This window comes from Gymnogyps californianus, chromosome 20 (assembly GCF_018139145.2).
Source record: "Gymnogyps californianus isolate 813 chromosome 20, ASM1813914v2, whole genome shotgun sequence".
NCBI classification, from domain to species: domain Eukaryota; kingdom Metazoa; phylum Chordata; class Aves; order Accipitriformes; family Cathartidae; genus Gymnogyps; species Gymnogyps californianus.
The window spans coordinates 1,343,381-1,365,365 of NC_059490.1; the positions used below are offsets into that span (position 1 = coordinate 1,343,381).

At 49.7% G+C, this 21,985-nt stretch overlaps 1 protein-coding gene across 1 annotated transcript in view; it reads right to left on the reverse strand.

Moving 5' to 3' along the window:
- Window positions 1-10,911: 10,911 nt before the first annotated feature.
- Window positions 10,912-21,985, reverse strand: part of GALNT17 (polypeptide N-acetylgalactosaminyltransferase 17) — a 216,665-nt gene continuing 205,591 nt past the window's right edge. The window contains exons 10-11 of the mRNA XM_050909051.1: window positions 14,899-15,066; window positions 10,912-14,243 (exon numbers count right to left, since the gene is read on the reverse strand). Of these exons, the coding sequence (XP_050765008.1) occupies window positions 14,115-14,243; window positions 14,899-15,066 (297 nt within the window). The 3' untranslated portion in view covers window positions 10,912-14,114. The remainder of the gene's footprint in view (window positions 14,244-14,898; window positions 15,067-21,985) is intronic.

Below are 21,985 nucleotides of genomic sequence, written 5' to 3' on the forward strand. Positions count from 1 at the left end.
GAGACATCAAATAAGGCAGATTGCTGTGTTCACCACAGGCACCCAGGAGGGAAGGGGGACGCTGCTATGCTGACTTGTGGATCTCACCATTGGATTACTTGTTTTAAGATTATGCTGGCCGAAGGGTAGGGAAACCAAAGAAGGGAAAGCCAAAATAGCTTAAGCTAGATTGTTTCTCTGCAAAATGCCTGTGGGTTGCTAAGGAACGATGGGTGATTTAGTCTCTTTGAAGATTTTGACATCCTCTCTAGTCAGCTGGCAAGATCAGCTCTGCTTGGAAAGACACCCTACAGCATGCAGATGCTCGGGTTGGGTGTCATCGTCATGTAGATGAGCCTTGCTCTCTACAAGATATGCTAGCGAAGGAGACCACGAAGACCAGACCCACCCAAAGGTGAATGGAGCGGGGAAGCCTGTGGAGAAGACAGTCCATTTGCTGTGCTGTTGGCTTGCTTATCTAAAAGAGCTTTGTTCTTACTATGAAAAAAATACAGTGTAATTTTCAAAGGCTTTTTTTCTCAATGGGTACTCCTGTTCAGCATCTCAAAGAGCTCAGGACCTGCTTAGGTTGGCTGTTTCACACGCCCGTGCTCCTGTAATAGTCCACACTGTCACAAGAGGCTCATACCAGAGGCCCCAGGACAGTGCATGAGCACAGGGCAGTGCTGCTGAAGGCAAAGCCACCTCTGCACCAGCCCATGCAAGTCCCTCTCTCTCCTCTAAGCAGCTAAAAGACCCCTCCCTGCCATGTCAAAGCTTTGTAATGTGAAGCTACAATTACACACCACTCTAGCTAACTCTGTGCTCAACTATCCATCTCTCTCTCTCTCTCTCTCTCTCTCGTCTCCAAGTGCCTGAATAATTAACCTGCCATTGATTGCTAGCAGTGCCTCTACCAGGAGCACTTTGGGACCACTCTGCTCCCAAGGAACTGGGCTTTCGTTAGGAGGCAGCAGAGCAGAGCCCACCCGCAGGAGACCCCGTCCTTCAGTCTGTCCCCACCTCCCCGGTGAACAGGGACCTGGCACGAGCCCGCTGCCTTGTCAGCAGAGGAAATATATCTGTTGCTATGATTTGTTCTAATGCCATATGATATGATCTGTTCTTCTGGGTGTTTGAGAGATGGATAGTTTGTGTAATCCAGGCCTTTTGCCCCCAGATGCTACTGTTCAAAGGGCAGATTTATAATTCTTAACTTTTCTTCTTGTTTCTCCTCCTGTGTTTTCTTTCTCCCCTTTTTTGAAGACCATCCTGTCACTTGTGATGTGCAGAGATGCCTCTAATAGTTCTGACATTGCCCCTGATGGTGTGCCAAGTAGTTTAGATGATGGAGTTTTATTAAGCTCACATGATTTCCATGTTGGAAAAGTCCAAGACCTCTCCAGACCCAGCAGTTCCCAGTGTTGATGATAACACACCGACGCTTTTGCTGCTTGCACAGCATCGGGCCATCTCTGCCTCCCACGCTGCCCCTCAGTGAGAGGGCTGGGGGTGGGCAAGAGGCTGGGAGGGGACACAGCCACCGGCGGGGAGTGAGCAAGCGCTGTGTGGGGCTTAGCTGCCCGCTGGCGTTAAACCATGACAAATATCGAGGAGGTTTTCTGGGTCAAGGAGAGAAGTGGGCAGAGCTGAGTTTGAAGGTGAGGTGTGACCCTGCAGCTCCATGTTTTCACCAGATACTTCCAGCCCTGGTGCTTTGCCATCCTAAGGCAACACAGCTCTATTGCTCTCCCCTCTCCCTCACCTCCTACCACTGGGCTTTTCAAGAGGTCAAGCTTTCCTCCTTGCCTGAATGTGTAATTAATTCCCCACTTTGATAGACTGATGGCTAGGACATTCGCTTTAGTTAAGGATCAGGGTTAAAAAAAGACACACACGCACCCACACCCAGAGGATATCGGACTGTGTCCTGCAGCGCTTGACACTTTCCCAGGCTCAGCATCTGGCTTCTGTACATAGCAAACCAGGGATGTGTGGCTGACACCAGGAGAGCATCTCTGTAAGAGGCCTCGTGGGCAAGGAAAGCACCTTTCAGGCACACAGGCGCACGAGGCGCACCGAGCTTAAAACTCCTAACTAACATCTAGCATCTAACTCCCGACCCAGAGCCGCATCCTGAGGGTGCTGGCTGGACAGACTCCCCCACCTCTGCACCCCTCTCCAGCTGGTCAATACATTCCATTTTTTAATATACCTTTTGGTAAGGCAAGGCTCGACTTTCCTGGTTAAAGCTTCGCATAAAGCCACGTTGTCACCAGGGTACCGCTCTCCGGGAAGACCCGTTCACAGCATTATTCAAAAGCCATTTTTTTGCCCCCATTTGGGATTTGCTAGCCCTATAGGCAAGTCCTGGACTGCTGACAGCCTTGCCACCACCCTCGTTTTTTAACCCTGCAAAACTGCCGGGCTGTTTGGTTTTCAGGCACAAGGTGGCACTGAGGCAGCAGCTTTCCTCTCCGTGTCGCTGGTCTGTGGCACCGCCGTGCCCGGGCAGGGCAGGCTCCCGCCGGCTGCCCCGCTGCCGCTGCCGGCCCAGCCGCTCGGCTGCCCTGGGGGGCTTCCAAGGAAGCAGAAAACCCCGCATTCAAAGTGCCGACCCACAGCTTCACCCTCCACGCAGGGAACAGTTCACTCTGTGAGCCCCGTGGGGTTCAGACACACCGCAGGAGGACATCACCCCGCCGGGCTGGATGTGGGGACTGGCCGGACACCTCCTGCCGCTACCCAGCCAGGGTACCAAACCCATCGCACTTTGCCGGCGTTGCCCTCGCACACCTTACGTGACTTTCCTTCTCCTCCTGAGGTCACACACCAGACGCAGGGCAGTGGGGCACGGGGCAGCACCCCGCCATGGGCCACCCCACGCTGCCTGCGTGCGGCTGCTGCCCTCCTGCTCTCGCTGCTCCAGCTGATGGTGCAGCACCGGCCAGGGACTCGGCTCCCCAGCAAGGACACCCATCCTCTTTACCTCACCAAGGTACTCTTGCACTTGTGATTTCCAACTCGCTTGGGGGAATTTTTGTTAATTAATTTATTTATTTATTACACGCACGCACCACAGCATGTTGCCCTTCAACAGAGATGTGAGCACGCAGGAGAGGGCAGAGTGCTCTGCGCTCAGCACTGCCCTGGGACGTGGGGGAAAGGCCCCCACTTTGGTGGCACCGGCCCCATGGGCAAGGAGTGGCCTCCAGGCAAGCGCTGAGCACCAGCACCTTCCCGGGGACCGCCTGGGAGAACGGAGCAGCTACAAGGCAGCTGCCAGTGCTGCTGGAGCACACAAGATGATGGGCACTGGTGGGTCCCACGTGAGCCTCACTGCAAAGAGGACAAGTAGTGCTTTTCTGGCAAAGCCAGGAGACGACAGCACCCCACGCTGCTCGCCCACGTGAGAGGTTGGCACAAATACAGACCGTAGCCGAAACATGAAGCGCCTCAGACCAGCCTCTCTGTGATATTTAGAGAGCCCTCTGGCTCAAGGAGATGGCAGAGCAAGAGAGAGAACCCCAAATCTAGCAATAAATAAAGCACTCTGCCTCCTCCCTGGCTCTCGGGATGGGCATCGGCACCCGGGACGGGCAGGGGCACAGGCAGGCACGTTGCCCGCAGCCATCTCCCCGGCCTCAGAGCAGAAACCTGCAGGTCCTGCGCTAGGACCATGCCCAGATATTCTTCCCCGTCTCCATCCTTCATCTCAGGTGTTCCAGCCGTCTCCTTCGCCATGCTTTGTGCAGCTCCCAGCACAGGGACACCCACGCTGTTTGGGACATGCGGGGTCTCTCGTAATAAACGGCTGGAGCATGTTGCATATAGCGAAGCTGAAAAATAACAGTCATGAAACGTTAAACACTGCAGCGAGGAGCAAATATCTCCTAGGCAGTTTTCCAAGCCAATGGTTACAACAATCTCTCTGTATGTTTACACACAAATAACAATAATTAAAGCAAAAACCAACAGAACTGCATGCACTCCTAACCAGATTAAAAATTAAAAAAATAGAACCCTCCTTGGAAAACAATTAAACTTTTTCTGTGCTTTTTAGCTATTTGGAGTCTCATAGGAGTCCAGTCTTTTAATGAGACATATAGGATTCAATTACATAGGTTAAGATCCCAAGTATTCAGGGAAAAACTATGTCCCTGCTCCACAGGACGGGAGCGGGAAGAGTTTCGTGCTCAAAGGCCCTCGGCACAGCTGACTTCTTGTGAAGAATAGTATTAGCATTATTGACTGGATTGTCTGTCTCATTGCAGTTTAATAGCAAAATTGCAGAGAAGTGGATGAGCTTATTACTTTTCGTAATTTCACACACAAATTTGTGGTATGGGGGAAATCGTTCATTAAAACATGAAAAGCAGCTTGTTTGATTTTAAGATCTTAAGTTTTAAGATTCTGGTTCAAAGGCTTGAGTAATAAATACGTTTTACCTGCCACCTTTTTCCAGGAAGGATTCAAATACTATGGGGCCCTTCATTTTGTATGCAATCAAATATTAAGTAACATTTTAACCGGCATTTTTCACTCCTCACCTTGCAACTCCAGCCATTAAATAATTCATGCCAGACTAACGACAAAAACCCCGCTCCTCTGATTTGCGATGGGCAGAGGCTCTCGTTCACATCCCTTCACCTGCAGTAAAAGGAAATTGGCGCTAACCGGGATCATCGAGGGCTGGGAGCAAGATTTCTAGCTGCATTTCCAGCTCCGAGGCCGCTTCTGTAGCGAAGCAAGCAGGAACGGTTAACAGCCAGCTCCGGCATTCAGCCCGCAAGCACGCTCCTTGCAAAGCATTATTTTTTTTAAATGTGCATCTCAGAAAAATCATGTTTTCCCTTGCCTGCTATTGTCAGTGATCACTTGCCTCCCAGCAGTCAAGAGATAGCAGCTGATTAATATCAAATCTCTGGATGCTGTTAGATATCCATCAAAGGCCTGAAGAGTGTGTCTTTTGCCTATTGAAACAGTTTAACCACTGATGGGATTATAATTATCTTGCTATCAACTGCAACAATTCAGCTCAGCAGGAGCTGTTACACTTAAACAGAGGAGGTCAACTAAATTATCCTAGCGGGAAAGTAAATGTGAGACCGTGACCTTGCTCTATAGATTGCCTATAATTAATTGGGTTTATGATTTATACTGGGGCCAAGCAGTCCCAGGCCAGTAGGTTACATGCTCAGCAGCGGGATGGTCCCTTGCTGTCACCTCCCATTGAGGATCTGGGATATGTGAAGCCTCTCTGCAGCAAGCGTGGAGCGATTCCTGACTCCAGTGGTCATGGATGAGCAAGAGGGAGCTGCCACTTTTGGGCTAGGAAGCATGAAAGAGCCGCAGCTCACTCTTTTCTGGACCAGAAGAAACATGACACAGGGAATAGGAGCAGAAGGAAAAAATCCATCCAGCCTCCCTGTCAGGGCTGGGGAAGGCAGCAGGGCTCAGCCTTGCCATTCAAGCAGGAAAATTCAGCCTGGACATGTGAAAAATATTTCTGACAGCGAGGACAGTGATGCCTGAGGAAGCACTGATGAACCATCAGTGGCAGTTCAGGACCAGATGGGATGAACATCTGCCAGGAAGGGGCTTGGGTACGGCCGCCCTGGGGGACGGAGAAGCTGCTCGGCACCTCCCAGCCCGGACCCACGCGTGCTGGGGCTGGCAGTGACCCACGTGCTGGGGCTGGGGGTGACCCATGCACCGGTGCTGGGCATGGCAGGGCTGACCCTTCCTGGGGCCCTGTGCTGGGCCGGGCACCTTCCTCACGGCCAAAGACAGACCCGTCCTGGAGCAGGCAGCTCAGGTATCTGCCCGTTGCTCATCTCGCCGAATCTGGCCCTAATCTCTTCCATCTCCCTTGATTCCTCCCTTCCTCCCCCGCAGCTCCTGGCTTTTCCCTTTGAAGTGCCACGTGCCACATGCTTATGGTCCCACCGCCGACCCCATTGCAGGGCACCTGGACAGGAGGCTCTGGGCATTTTTTCCGCTCCCATTCAGGTCAACTAGGGTAGCATAAAGACTAGGAGAGTATTTTGGGTTTTTTTTTCTTCTTAGAAAAAAAAAGACAATCTCGGCCTACAGCAAACCCAGGTTCCCGAAACCCACATCCTCCCATCTACCCTAATCCCTTTCCCCCTCCCTCTGCATGAGTGATCTGGACCCTCTCAATGAAGGCTCACCCCACCACCTCGGAGAGACGTGTCCCCAAACAGCACGGCTTTCTGCTGCTTGAAAGCAGGATCTACCCATTGCCTGCACCTTTTCACGGCAGGGAGGTCTCGGGGTCTGGAAAAGCCGTGGCTTTGGCCACGCGATCACCACCACCCAGCCTGTGTCAAAGCGCTGCAGCACTGGCAGAGGCAGGAGGGGTACCAGCTGCCGTAACAAGCTGTGCCAATGTCTATTTATTAGCAATAAAAAGAAAAAAAAAAGTATTTGGATCACAGGCACTATGATTAAAATTTAAAGAAAGAAACACAGACTGGTTTCCAACTCAAAATGCAAACTCAGAGAGGGAAGCGGTAGATGGGGAATCTAAACAGCAAAACGATGATGTACAAAGAACAAAAGGACTAGGAGAGAGAACAAGAATACGGGGAAAACAAAGCAAGAGGAAAAAAGAAGAGAGATAAAACAGGAAAGAATAGGAAAGAGTGAAAAACGTCAGAAGTGGAAATAAGCAATCAAAAGAAATAGCAAAGGAAAGAGAGAGCAAACAAAAGAAAACACGTGGAGAATAAAGGAACGAGAGAGGACAGAGGTGGAGCAAACTCATGCAGACAACATGGAGAAGAGGGGAATGTAAGGCAGCCCCAGACACAAAAACTAAGACAAGACAGCACTAAAGACAAAGGGAAAGTGGAACAAAGATAGCAGCAAAGCGGAAAACATGAAGGGAGTGGAGGTACCGGTGAGATGACACTGGAGTCGAGGGGCAAAGCAGCGCGTGGGGGCAGCGCGGGAGGGCAACGCCGGGGCAGACGCTGCTCCTGTGCTGCCCTCCCTCCTCCCAGCGCAGCCCCACGGGACGAGGAGGGGGCCGGGGAGGGTGGGCAATGGGAGCAGGTCATGGCAGAGCCCCACGGCCAGGGCTGGAAGGGTCGGTCCCACACTGTCTCCTCCCCACCAAGCCTCCCTCCCCACCCTGGGGCAATAGCGTCCTAGGCTGCCTGGCCTGGAGCCAGCTCTGCCCGAAGAAACCCCTCCAAAGGTGTGACAGCTCCTCAGATGCTCCGAGTCATTGCAAAATCATCAATGGCCAGGGGCAGCCCTCCTTTCCGTCATAATTCATCCCTCCCTCCCCCAACCAGAGCTGTCTTGTCCCCTGCTTTACTCCGGGAGCTGTGCGGGGCCCCAGCTGGGCAAGCGGGCACGGGGCAGAGCAAAGTCAAACTCAGGGTCCAGCTGGCTCCAAAACAGACCCACTGCTGGCCAAAGCTGAGGCCAGCAGTGAAGCTGGTGGCACCTCTGGGATAACATATTTAAAAAAGGGTAAAAAATGCTGCGCAGCTGCTGTGAGGGAGAGGGGTGAGAAAAATGTGCGAGAAACAGCCCTGCAGACACCGAGGTTGGTGAAGAAGGAGGGGGAGGAGGTGCTCCAGGCACCGGAGCAGAGATTCCCCTGCACCCAGTGGAGAAGACCATGGTGAGGCAGGCTGTCCCCCGGCAGCCCATGGGGGAAACCATGGTGGAGCAGATACCACCACACTGTAGCCTGTGGAGGCCCCCATGCTGGAGCAGGTGGAGATGCCCTGAAGGAAGCCGCAGACCATGGAGAGCCCACGCTGGAGCAGATTTTCTTTCAGGAACTGTGGCCCATGGGGGACCCACGCTGGAGCAGTTCATGAAGGACTTTATCCCATGGGAGGGACCCCACTACAGTGCAGGGGAAAAGCGTGAGGAAGGATCGACATAGATGAAGTGTTGTGGACTGACTGCAACCCCCCTTCCCCATCCACCTGCACCGCCTGGGGAGTGGGAAGGAGGTAGAAGAGTTAGGAACAGCAAAGTGAATTTGAGCCTGGAAAAAAGGGGGTGTTGGGGAGAAGGTGTTTTTAGTTTTGTTTTTGCTTCTCACCATCCCACTGCATTTTTAATTGCAATAAATGAAATTATTTTTCCCCAAGTCGAGACTGTTTCGCCCACGACGGTAATCGGTGAGCGACCTCCCTGCCCTTCTCTTGACCCACGAGCTTTTTCATCTTATTTTCTCCCCCTGCCCTGTTGTGGAGGGTGGGTGTGAGAGCAGCTGGGTGGGCATCCAGCAGCCAGCCAAGGTCAAACCCACCACACCTCTCCTCAGCTGAGCACCTCTGCAGCCTCAGGAAGCTCCTGCACAGGCCAATGACCCATGTGGGGGCTCGGCTCCATCCGCCATGCGGGGCTGCATCGCTGGGCCAGTTTTCCCAGGATGAGGCTTTGAGCACATTTTCAGTGCTGAGGAGCACTGCGGGAAATAATCCAGCTTCCTCAGGGGGAGCTTGCAAGGCTAAAAGGATCCTCGCGGTAGCTGTTCTGCTCTCAGAATGCCAGAAGTTGTTACCGGTTTAGTGCTGGGTGCCAACTCTGCATCTCGGCACAGCAAATCACCTTGTCCCCACTCTGCTGTTATTTTCCTCCCGGTTGCGATTTCTGAAGAGCACAATAAGGAATTAGTTCCTGCACGGGTTCTTGCCTAACTACGAAATACTTGCCTATAACAATAAAACCTAGAATTACAATAGCCAGGAAAGACATTTGGAGAGCTATTACCCATCGCATCTCAGAGCCACCAGATGGGAATAAAATAAGAAACTCCTCCTCTGGAAAGCTCTCCAGGTTATACAATCTTTCTTCTTGTTATTTTGCCTTCTGTCAGAGGAACACCGCTTGACACAGAGGATCAGGATGGCTGTTCAAGGTGGCGATTCCTGCATGCCTTCAAAATAAATATTTAGCAGTTTAGGAGACCCTGGAGCTAATGCCTAGGTTATTATTTTCCCACTAAATAGCACTGCCTTGAGCACAACCAGGGTGCAGGTATCTCAGCTCCAAGTGCGATCCAAAGCACTTGGGCCAAATTCTCAGCTGGGGCTTGCATAAGTAACCCAAACTAGCAGTCCTGTCAATAGGAACGGACTCTTTTTTTTTCTGCTATAAATTCCTACCGCAGCCCATAGGCGAGACCTCCTCGGGGTGAGGAGCCACGCATGGCACCAGCTGCTGCACCCAGCTGAGACATCGGCAGGTTTTTATCACAGTAATCCTCGTGGGACGTGACACTTAACCCACTTGCTCTCCACGAGATATCCCGGATAACTGGAGACTGCTGAGCTGGGATTTCAAGCTTGTCATTTCCGCTATGTTATTTTATTTGAATGTGTTGCTAGAAGGATGCCATCACTTGGCAAAAGGCGCAGCTGAGATCCCAGTCCCACCAGCGCCGACTTAGCTGAAAACCTGAATGAGCTCAGCAACTTCACTGGCTTCGGCGTGTTGTGCGGCTCCTGCCTGCAGGAAGATTCAAAGCCATTAATAATTTGGGGAATTTTTTGATTTATAACAACGGTGATTCCAGGAACGACCTCCTCCCAACACACAGGATCAGCCCACCTACAAGGTCTTGGCCTTTCAGTAAAAATGCAGAAGAGCTCAGCCCCTCACTTTCCGGGCACTAGGCTGATGGGCTGGACAGGTTTATGTCCCTAAAGCTGGCACAAAGTTTTTTTGATGTTTAAAGGACGATCTACAGCTGACTTTGGTTCGGCAGTGACAGGGAAGGGCCCTTAATACTTCATCCCAATGTCCTTGGAAATCCAGCTGAGATTCCTAATGGTCATATATGCTTTTCCCACTCCCCAACCCAATGCATGATGGCTTCTCATCTGCAAAGACGAGCTGCAGAGATTTGAAATGCCTAATTTCACACTGCATAGTGGAGTGCTTAAATCTGTATCTATTAGCAGTGGATGAGTGCCCAAATTGCTCAGTCATCAAGCAGAGAGGCTTTTCTATCGGGAGTCCACGAGTTAAACTTTTGACTTTGAAATGACAGCAGCTTAACTTCATTTGAGGGCTTAGAGGGAACTTTCTGAAAGTTTGGCTCTCTGCCCTGGGCACCACAAAGGGCATCGGAAGAGTAAGAGCTCCCCATTGACTTCAATCCACTGTAAAGCACATCAGATCGTGCCGTTTGCTAACGTGGACCTTTCCCCTTAGAAAGCCTTGAGCGTGTAAAATGCACGCAACAAGAGCACAGGTTTTCATCTTGTGTCATCCTTCAAGAGAGCTGCGGCTGCAAACGGGACACTCCCTGATGGAGCTCTATTTACCACGCTCTGCCCAAGCAGGCCCAAGGCTGGAGGCTCCGCTTACCTGGACTGATGCTAACAGCCTGCTGCGTCCTCAGCTCAGCTGGCAGAGCTGCTGCTCCCATCAGGAGAACTGCAACGGTGCCCTTATTATGCTGTGCACCCACAGATCGACTGCCCTCCTCCATAGGAATACACCTACCCATACCTCGCCGTCCTTACAGGGACACCACATCACCGGCCAACCTGTTTTTCAGGAGAATACGGATGTAAGAAAGTGGGTCTAAGGAGTGCCCCAAGCTTCAGGTTACATTTAGAAACACCCAGCCTGGGTACAGGAACGCATTTGCAAGCGATGCTTTTTTACCACGAAATGTCTCTTTTCAGCTGCTTGAATGTTACTGCATTATCTTGGTGAGTGGCAGCCAGCAGGGATGGATGAAACGGGAGGTTAATCTGCATCGGCCATCTCTCTTGATTTCTCCTTCATTTCCATTTCTTTTAAAAATGGAAGTTCCATTAAAACAGCAGCACTTTTCTATTAAATAAGTAACAGAGAAGAATGACTGCCTCTGTATCTCATCAGCAGTGAATCTTTTTAAAATCACTCAAGAGGCAAAGCTCAAATCATATATTTAATAAGAACCACTTCGATATCACTTTTTAAAGCAATTAACATATTATTAGAGATAAGCACAAGATGCAACATTTAGATCCAGATTTCTAAGACAGATTTCTACGGTTTAGGAGGGTGCAGACCTCGGGTCGTCGCCTCGGCAATCATCTCTGCATGTCACAAACCAATGTCAGAACAGAACTTCAGTTACACGGACACAGCAGATTAAATTCTCACTTTTAATCCTGACTTTACTCATGCCGCTCCTTTTCAGTCACTTGAAAGCACTCTATGTACACCAGTGAGAACAGGCAAGCCACCTCAACAGGGTTTCTGCCCCATGTGAGGGTCCTGGAGCACAACGTTCATTTCCACCATCCCCTTCCTTTTGGATATTCAGGCATTTGTTTTCCTTATGGAACATGAAGGGAAGGCATCTCTGAACCCTTTAATATTTTAAAGGATCAAAGAGCCCACCACCGGGTCATCTAGTGTGGCCTGAGGGCAAGCTCCCAAGCGCACGCACGTCACCTCCAGCAGGCAGCACAAATGCCACCAGGCAGCTGGAGATGCTCGGCGGTGCGCCCCGCTTCTGCCAGGGGCTGCTGCCTCCCGAGCGGAGCCCCGCGCACATCCCAGAGCGACTCGGGCTGACAATCCAGTGCGTTAAATAGAGCAAGTCCCTCCTGCCCGGTGGCCGAAGCACGTCCTGCCAATTACGGTAGCCGAGGTGTAGCCACACATTCGTTTCTGCTGCCGGTGACAGGGACAGAAACCTCCAGCAGCTGAAGCAGATGGAAGGCTGGGGGCGGTGACACCTTATACCACCACAATTAAATCTGACAAAGCCCATCTGTTGGTGCCCTGAGCACTGGCAGGACTAGAGCTCAACTGGGAACCGTGAATTATAGCACAGGCAACATCCAAGGGCTTTTTGGTTGTTTACCCTGAAACATGCAGGCTTTTCCCAACACTACATAATACGTGGCTTCCACTGATGACTGACAGCAAACTGATTGCTCAATTAAAGGGTATTTTACTATTTTGAGCATTAGCTGTGAAGTCTCAAATCCCCCAGACTTTTCTGGAGTCCACTTCATCAGTAAATTACTTTTCTTAGAAGGCAGTAACAAATGCAAGGGGAAACACATCATGCATCTAAAGACATTGTGGTCATATTGGTTTTGTAAGTGCTAAAATTTATTACACAAGAGATGATGCAACAGCGAATAAGAGAGCAAAATTCTACATTGACTCCCTACTTTGCAATTCAGGACAACGAAGAGGTTTTACTTCATTAAGGAAGGCAAGGGAAAAAAATCAGAGACAACCCCAATGGATGAGGAAGTCTTGTCAAGCCTAAATGAACAATCAGTCCTATGTGACGCTCATTGCTGTAGAAGGAACAATGAAATATATCTGCTTCTGTTCAATAAATTACTAAAACATCAGTTATAAACCTGCTGCATGGCATTGAAAATTAAACTCATTAAACATCCAGGTAGCTTCATCCTGATGCAAATGGAAGACAGGCATGAGTGCTCTGCAGCAAACAACTCTGTGCACATCCCGTCTCTGGGAAACATATTTACATGTACATCTCATATATTAATATATTTTAGTGCACCCTAGCCAGAGGGCAACCAGAAAGAGTATTATTCTGTGAGAAGGACAGGAGATGGGCTGGCTTCTCCTCTCCACTGAGCGAAGCCTGTATCCACCGATTAGTCTAGCATCCATGTAAAGCAACTTAGCAAGACCACGTTTCCCTTTTCCAGGTAGCCAGACATCAGGACCCCAAACCAATGGTCTTCCATGATGGCTGGGTAGATTTGGTAGCCCAGATTACCGTGGGCCAAGAAAAGCAGGTGAGATCGCCCCACCATATTAACAAGCCTCAAGTGACTTCAAGGTCAAGAATTTCAGCCAAACTGCCATTTATTGGTCTCTTGCCCTCCCTCTCCCTTCCTTACTTCACCATAGCTCATGAAGGTCTGCAGCGACACACAGTTTGGGGTGGACCTTGACCACAGTCACACGCTGACCAGGCAGGATAGGTGTGCTCGAGCCTCAGGAAGAGACCACCACTACAAAGTTATGAAGACCACCATTATTGATGCCTTCATTCAGAGCAAGGATGCCTTAAAAACAAAGCCTACAGCCTCCACGGGAGGGAAGCCCGAGCGGGACTTTCTCTCGCATTACCTGGTCTCAGCCTGTTGCACACACCAGCGCATCCATCCTCACTGCTACAAGAAAAGAGCAAAAAAATGGGTAAAGGTGGGTCTCCAAGGGGACAGGGCCAGGCCAACGGCCCCGCTGGGAGGGCAAGGTGGACCTGCAGCTCCCCAGGCTCCCGTGGGGCAGGAAGCATCCCGCAAGCCTTACTCACCATGCGCGAGTCTGACTGACACCCAAAAGGGCAGGCAACTGCCCAAACAGGCAGGAAGACATCCAAGGTCTTTTCCAAGGGGAACACATCCAGGGTCTCCACGGGAGGGACTGGTGCTGCACGGGGCTGGCTTGGCCACCAGCAGCACGTGGGCGATGGAGAGGGGGCAACGGGAGATCAGTGTTTTTATTCAATAGGATTTTGTTTGATGATATCTGTGATTAAGGGTTGGAAAGATCCATGGGAGCTACTCGGGTGAGCTTTGCCTCTCCCAGACTCAAGAAAGGGGCTGCTGGATGCAGGGGCAAGAAAGGGAAAAGACAGAGAGGACCTAGCAAAACACCACATCTTTCAAACTCAGCTCATTTGGGGCTTGGCAACCTTTTCCTCTCACAAGCACGTAAGTTTTCATGCTTGCCAGGCAGGTATATCCAGGGTCTCTCGACTCCGATCGTGGTGCAAACCTACCTGGCCCTTTGGGAGAGCTTGGAGTCGTCTGGGAAAGCAACAATTCCCTGTCAGTAAAATGCTCGCAAGACTGCATGAGCTTATTACAGTCATTTCAGCAGAAATAAGTGGTACCTTTTAGAGTGCTTGCCAGAAGAAAATAGCAGTTCTGACCCAATTTCACACAGTTGGAATCAGCTGTGGGAGACTAATATACAATAAAAATAAAAAGACACAAATGCCCATTTCCCCCATGTCCTCTCCTAATAACATGAATAAAGCTCTGTTTTGATATTTCGTCCTTTCCAAAGGAGTCCAGTCGGATCAGTCCAAGTCAGCCGTGTTTGGAGTCAAACTCCTCTGACTCTTCCACCCTTTACTTGATGAAATTTTTAATCGTCCACCTTTGTCCTGTGCAGCTGCGAAGAATCAGATCGATGCCGGCCATTCCTCTGTTCTCCACTTCCAAGCATCGTCCCGTTCCCTTGTTCAGGATGGCACCATTCTAAAATTCAAGGATATGGGGAAAATATTAAGAAAATTAAAGACATAGGGTTGCTTGTGAAGCAAGCCAGGACGGTGCACTGCCCAGGAGTGCAGCTGTGTCCTTGTGCATTGCTGCAAGTGCACAGCACTTAACTGGGCGGTAATGCAATTCAAACAATAAGATAATGCCTAAAATAATCAATGTGAATTGAATGAACAACCTTTATCACTGACAACACGGATCCCTAACACGTCAGCAACCAAAGGACATCTGTAACCTTTAAATAGCATGGCTGCACCCCTGCGTTAGGAAGATGTGACACTTCTGTAGAATGTAGATTATTTACACTCTGCTTTGGGACAAAAGTACCGTGTTTTCATGTATTTCCCTACAGATGATCTGTAAGAAACAAAGAAATCTGGAAGTCATTGGCAGGGCAGGTTACATACACCTGAGGGTATCAGAAATGGAAACTTCTACTGGAAATTATCCTAAAATACTGTCCCTGCCCCTGATCCCTCTTAACCTTGTCCCTCTGCCCCCGGACCTGGCACCCGCTGTCACACGGGACCATTTTGTCTTCGTCCCACACTGTCTCATGCCAAAGATGAAATGCCACAGCCCATAGTTTGGGAAGCAGAGGAGCAGCATCGATGGCAGACCCGTAACAAACCTGTATGAAATTCCAGCGCTTATGGAGGCTGCTCTTGACCTTCTCGCAATCGAGGAGCTGAGGGAAGCGGCTTTTCACGTTATCGACCAGGCAGCGGGTATCGGGTAGAAGAGTCGTGGTCCCGAGGGCGCCGAGATGAAGGAATCCCTCCTTGGTGTAGCGTGCAAGCTGGGGGACAGGGAAGGAGAGGAAGAACACCATCAGTATCTTCGGAGCATCATTAAAAAGCGATAGAGGAAAGGACAAATTTGCAGAGCCCCAGGAGAAAAACTGTGAGGACGGTGCACAGAAAAAGTAGAATTGACAAGAGGAAAAAAAACAGCTTTCTCCAACCTTTTTTTCTTGTTTTGGGGGTTTTTTTGCAGGTGCAGGTGAGGAGCTGGGGCACAGGGAAGGGATAAGAATAACTCTGAGCCTTAAACCCATCACGGGGCAGACTCCTCCAGCCTCCTTTGGGCCCGAACACTCTGTAGGCTTGGGCAATGGGTGATTTCCCCTGGTTTGCAGCTGGAGCCAGCTGGCTTGGCTGGTCATGCTGGCCCAGCCTGTGGCTTCTCGCATGCTTGGCAAGCCAGCCTTGCTTTGGCCTGCAAACGATGCTGCTGGTGTGTCTGGCACTGCCCTCCAGCAACTCCAACAGCAGCCGGGCAGCAATGTCAGCCAAAGGGGGTGTCCTGGTTTTGGCTGGGATAGAGTTAATTTTCTTCTTAGTAGCTGGTACAGTGCTGTGGTTTGGATTTAGTGTGAGAATGATGTTGATAACACTCTGATGTTTTAGTTGTTGCTAAGTAGCGCTTATCTTAAGCCAAGGACTTTTCAGTTTCCCCTGCTCTGCCAGTAAGCAGGTGTGCAAGGAGCTGGGAGGGAGCAGAGCCGGGGCAGCTGACCTGAACTAGCCAAAGGGGTATTCCATACCATGGAACGTCATGCCCAGTATATAAACTGGGGGGAGTTGGCTGGGAGGGGCGGATTGCTGCTCGGGCATTGGTGGTGAACAACTGCGTTGTACATCACTTGTCTTTTCTTGGGTGTTATTTCTTTTTTGTTGTTGTTCTATTCCTTTTCACTACTATTATTATTATATTTTATTATTATTATTGTTAATATTATATTTTATTTTACTTTAGTTATTAAACTGTTCTTATGTCAAGCTACGAGTGTTACTTTTTTTTTCGATTCTCCTCCCCATCCCACCGGGAGGGGGAGTGAGGGAGCGGCTGCGTGGTGCTTAGCTGCTGGCTGGGGTTAAACCACGACAGGGGGCCAACACATAATTGGCCCCGTTCCCCAGGGATGCAAGCCCAAATCTCCCCCACGGTTCAGCACTGAAACAAAGGCTCAGGACTGCAGCTAAGCCCTGCAATATCCCCCGCATCGGACCACCCAGTGCTCCCAGGGACCCGTCTCGGCTGCCAGGGAGATGCAGGCTGGGAGCACGGGGCAGTGCCGATGGTCTCGGGGGCGTTGGGCAGGCAGTGCGCAGCTGGCACCGAGACGGCACCGAGACGGCACCGAGACAGCCCCGCCGCGGTGGCGGGACCACACACAAAGGGCTCCTCCATTTGCAGTGTTTAAGGAATCCCACCAAAATATTTCCCTAAACTTATTTAAATTCAGGAGTGAAAAGAGATGAATGACAGTGGCCTGCCTTTTATAGTTCAAGGGAAAGATATACACAGCTGCTTATTTAAATTATGAATCAATCCATTATCTAGCAGACAAATATGGAGTATTCAGCACATTAATTAACTGAGCGTATCTGTGACCCAGATGCTTAAAAAGAGACAGTAAATCACACTGGGAGTTCAGGTTATCTCGGTTAGAATAATTAAACATTGAAAATCAAGTTAAAACAATGTAACGGGGTCCTACTCCAGCTAGTAACTGCAGATACAGTTATGGTGCTTGAAGCCAATTTTGCCTTCCCTCCTTGACGCTGGCTGCAAGTATAGGTGTGCCGAATCCTCCGGCTGGCCCCCGTGCTGCCCATTCACCTCGGGACGGGTGCCTGGTGTGCTTTGCTCCCAGTTGCTGGTGGAGTTACACTTTTAGCCAACGTGCTGTGTACCAAAGCAAGACCTCCCCTACTTTACGTCTCACCGAGGCCCATTTGCCAACGGTACCCACCCCCAGAGGCGGATTCAGCTGCGGTACGAACGCAGAGGGGTGCGTACGTGCACGCAGGGCAGCCCACACCATACAGCCGATGCTGGCGTGGGGCAAAGTACAGTAGCACAGCACAGCATCTGCTCCTCTGCCCCCAAAGCCCTTTGCAAGATGGTGCAGAAGAGTACACGTCTCTTTAGCTTTACAGTAATTCCCCCTCCAAAGTGCTGTGCTGGCGCAGCAGGGAGGGAAAGGAGGGCAGCCTGCAGAGCTTGAAGCCATAACCATCACCTCCTCCTCCTCCTCCTCCCACCGATTCACCGTCTCCCGCAGGCGCGGGGTGCGTGACCGCAGGACGGGGTTCCCATCCACCACCAAGCTCAGCTCACGCTGTGCCAGGCTCCCAGCAAGGGAGCTGCCCTGCACACGAGGCTGGAGCAGCCTGGGAATGGCTCCCCGGGCATCTCCAGCCCAGCTGAAGGCTCAGATTCACTTTATTTGTTTTTAGCAGTTTGATGTTTCGATGAGCCAAGCCTCGAGCAAGACAGCGCTCTCAGCCTGACAGCATGTTTTTAACCACGCAACTCAGCTGAATTAGTATTTGAGCACTAACACAGAGGATGAGGTCGCTTGCCTTGCAAAAAGAAAGAGGTATATAAAGGAAAAGACAAAAAAAGACAAGCCTTCTCCATGACAGACGGAAGAAATCATCCAGAGGTCCCAAACGGGCAGTGCAAGTTACTCTCCTTCTCCTGTTTCCGAAATGTTTCCTACCATGTACCTAATTAGTGTGCTAGACACTTTCTTTTTTTATGATGTTTGGCAGCTTGTCTTCAGACAGTTGGCCTAATGCCCACAAGGCAACACGATTTCTGCTCTTACATGTTATCGCCTAATGCGGTGGGAAAAATAAGTAGAGCAAAAATCAAATCTTTCCTGAGGAAGGGAGCGGGGCGGGGCGGGCTGCAGGGAGACAAAACGAGCTGAAAAACAAAACACGGGTATTATGAAAAATGCATTAAGTGCATCTATTAGATGTGTCATCTACTATGTATAATAGCCAGATAAATAAAGCCCTGAACATGCGCCTGGATCTAGCACACTGCCTAACGCCTGATCTACTCTGCCGAGTGCAGTGGAGGCTCAGCAACAGCCGTTGCAGCCTTCAGGCCTGTCCAACCGTCAAACCTGAGAGTGATTATTCCCAAAAAATCCCGTCTAACTCGCTAGCGCAGGCTCCACCGCACTCCTAAGACATTTATGGATTTTTTTTTTCTTTTGGGATATTTTGCCTTTGACGCCTTAATTCTTCTTTTGTCATTTCACTCCTCTCCAGAGCGAGCCAGGGCTCTCAACCACAAGGTGACAGCGGGGGATGAAGCACTCGGGTAAATGGGAGTCCTGCGGTGAAGCACCGATCCTGCCACCATTGGGTTTTTCTTGAGTGATAAAAAGGAAGAAAATACAGAGCAGAGGCTGACATTCGAGATGGCCCCGCAGGCAGCTGTGGGGAGCGTAGCTGCAGCCTGGCCGGCACTTTCTATCTGGATTTGCCTGGTAAGAGAAGAGATGGGAAGCGCCTCTGACTCATCACCACGTAGTGAATTGACCAACATTTTAAAGAGCAGCTCCAGACAGTGGGCTCGCATAAGACCTGAGCCTACCTTAGGAACTGAAGACGCCATACAAACGCTTTATAATATCAGTAAATTACACGTGCCGTTGTTATTAAAACCTTCTGAGTGGTTCCAGCAATTCACCAACTCAACAATTCAGCATTTCAAGCAAACTTGCCCGCTTCAACGTGGCCAGCACAGCCCCAGGTGATGATCTCTGGGCAAGGTGGTTGATGAGAACTTATCCTTTGCCTACATATGAAAGTTGAGTGAGCAAGATGTAATAGTGAGAGGCTTCTGCAAGTGCTCGTAGGGATATTCAGCATCACTGCAAAATACCCCTGGGGTGACACCGCTCCTTGGCTCAGGGGAGCACAAGAAGGGCCTGCCATGAGCAGGATTTCAATACGCTCCTTCTTTGGGCACCATGTTTGGGAGTCTCAACAACGTAATTGTGTAAATCCTGTCCTCTTGCCCAGGAGTGTACCCGATCCACCCGGCACCACCTGAACAGTCTATGCTCTTCCCCTCTCCTCCTCATCCTCACAGCACAGCCAAGTAAGTGCTTCCCGCAGGATCCGGGAAGGCCTTCCCACCAAATGTTCTCCTGTTGGACCACACTGTTTTTCTCCTCTCAGATGGTTCCTAAGGATTGTCCCTCCTATTCTTCATTCTTTCACTGCTGACCACGCCAAAAATGCTGCCTACATCAGCAAGTGTCTGAACAAGGCTACTCCCTTGGAGATCCCATGGCTGCTTTGCAGTCACCAATGATTTCCTCACACGCTCATCATGGTGCTTAAAGATAATAAAAGTTTGTCTTTTTTCAAAGGAAATTATTTCATTGATGAAGGAGTTTTTGCCAAAGCGCAGTCCAGTCACAGGAAGTTAAGGACAGCCCACGTCACATAACCTGCTAAATCCAGTGATATTTCATGTAACAAAACTATGTTTTCCTGGCTTTGTGGAAAGGCAAATCACTGAGTTTAAATTCTGCTCTCTTGCTCCCAAAAATATATCTGTCCTTTAAAGTGATCTGTCCTACATCTCGTTGCCTGCTAAGCAGGTTTGTCAGCCTCCAGAAAGCAGACCAAGCCAGGCACGAGCTGAACGACTGGTGAAGGATACGGCCAATCCAGCAGGAAAAAGACAAACATGGAGGTACCAGCCTGAGGAAACGCCTGAAGGAATTACCCAGCCTGGCACAGGACAAGAAACAAAGGGAAAGACCAAGACAAAGGACCAGAGAAAAACAGTTTAAAAGTATTAACGAGCTAACCATTTAAAAGTGGTTAATATTGATGAGGTCTTAAACCCCTTAATCAATATAAGTGGCCCAAAGCCACATCCCCAGACAGAAATACTGATTCATACCCAGAGCCTCTTACGAACACCGTTCCAGGTAAAACTGCATCCCGGGTAAAACTGCATCTTGCAAAGTCCCCCACCTTCAGGTCCCACTTTGGGGGGCTGCTTTGCCCTGGGGGGACCCACAGCCCCCGCTGATGCCGGGAGAGCGGAGGGGCGCACGGCCACACACGTGCCTGCCGCAGCGCTCGGGCTGATCTCCCACCGGCCAACTTGCACCACCAATACGTCTTCTTTGATTATTGTTTCTGGCTGGCTGCATCTCAGGGATGGGAGAAAGTTAATCAGACGTCTTAGCACCTGGGAAATAAAAGCCTTGATGACCTTCATTGACTCTATTGGAAAATAATTTAGGGTTGTTTAGCTTCCTTTCTGCACGGAGCAGATCATCAATTAGCAACCATAAGTAAAGCGTACAGTATTTTCTTTTTAACACAATTTAATCTGATGTGCTATTTTGTCACCCTTGATACTGCTGTGTCCCGGATGATCTCAGTATTGATGGTTTTGTCCTCAAGTTCTAATGCTTAAATGGGCAAAACATATTTTATCCTATAATTAAATGAAATGCTCTGCTGGGTGAACATTATCTTAAGTTTTATAGTATTATAGTGCTTTCTATCACCTTAATGTATCACCATAGTTCTGTCACTCCAATGAGGTATTACTATATTATTAGTGTAATACATCATTACGGCAAGGTGTTTTCGTGATGTATTGCTTAAAAGATGAAGCCATCAGGAAGAAAAAAAATCCACGAGCAGGCTCAATATAATTATAGGATAAAAGGGTACTTCATCATGAAATCTGATAATGATTTGACCTGGAAGTGAATGAAAGCAGGGAGAATGGAAAGCTAAAGTGAAAACAAGAGAAAAAACAAAGATTTCCCCCACTGACAGATGCTACAACAGAGGTGCTGCGAGCAAAAGCCAAGCTCTCGTCCGCATTCAGCACTAGGTACGGGATCCATCGCATCTCACTGCATCCGTCTGAATGCCACACGCTTAGCTTAAACCGATTAGCAGTCATCAGTGGAGAGAGCAGAAACTCAAGATATAATACAAGCTGCCCTGCCTTGAATGGGACAAATCTCTCCCCGCAGAGCAGGTCATTCCCCCTCTCTCTGCGTTGGGCTGCTCATCTACAGATACGCAGCAGCCACAGCGGGCAGCAGCACCATGTGGGGATGGACTCAGAAAGAGTGAGGACTTCCAACAAAATCCCAACATTACCCGGCGTGGCAGGGAACAGGACCTGCGACACCGCTGTCCTTGCATCATTAAAATGCCAGCAGGGAGCCTACGCCTTACCCTCGCTCGCTGCAGCCGAGGAACCCGCTCCTTAACTGTGAAATGCATTTACATGAGTATGGCTGGGCCACAGTATCAAAGAGAGAAGCGGAGATTTTAGGAGACTACATGAACATTGAGCACAGGCACCGCTGTGTGCGCTTTCGGATGCTGAACAATTCAAAAGGAATTGCAATTCCTTGTGGTTTTTATATATATATAAATATATATATAAAAAACAAGCAAGCTATTTGAACAAAGTGTTTACATTACTTCTAATTATATTCCCAGCAATAAATTACAACATGCAGCCCATTAATTAAACAGTAGTAGTGGAAGTCCAGTTTCTTTTGTGCGGCGCCCATGCTTCTGCAGAAGGCTAATTTCAAAGCTTCTGCACTCACTGATAGCTGCTTTAAAAAGCATTTTCAAGAAGTTAAACTAATGGCATGTATCACGAAACAAAAGAACTGCCAAGAACTGGCTCTCAGCTGGAGAGGGAAGGGACAATGTGGAGGTGGAAGACCAGGAAGGAAAATCTGCAGCGGCACTGCAACATTTGACTTCGGAACATCAGGTAGGAAAAGAAAACATTGTTAAGTTTAATCACAAAAGCAGCTGAGGAAAAAATAAATAACCTGCTTTTAGCCATTCATCTTAAAGCCCAGGGTTAGCAGACAACATCAGGCTAATTCAGTTTCTCAT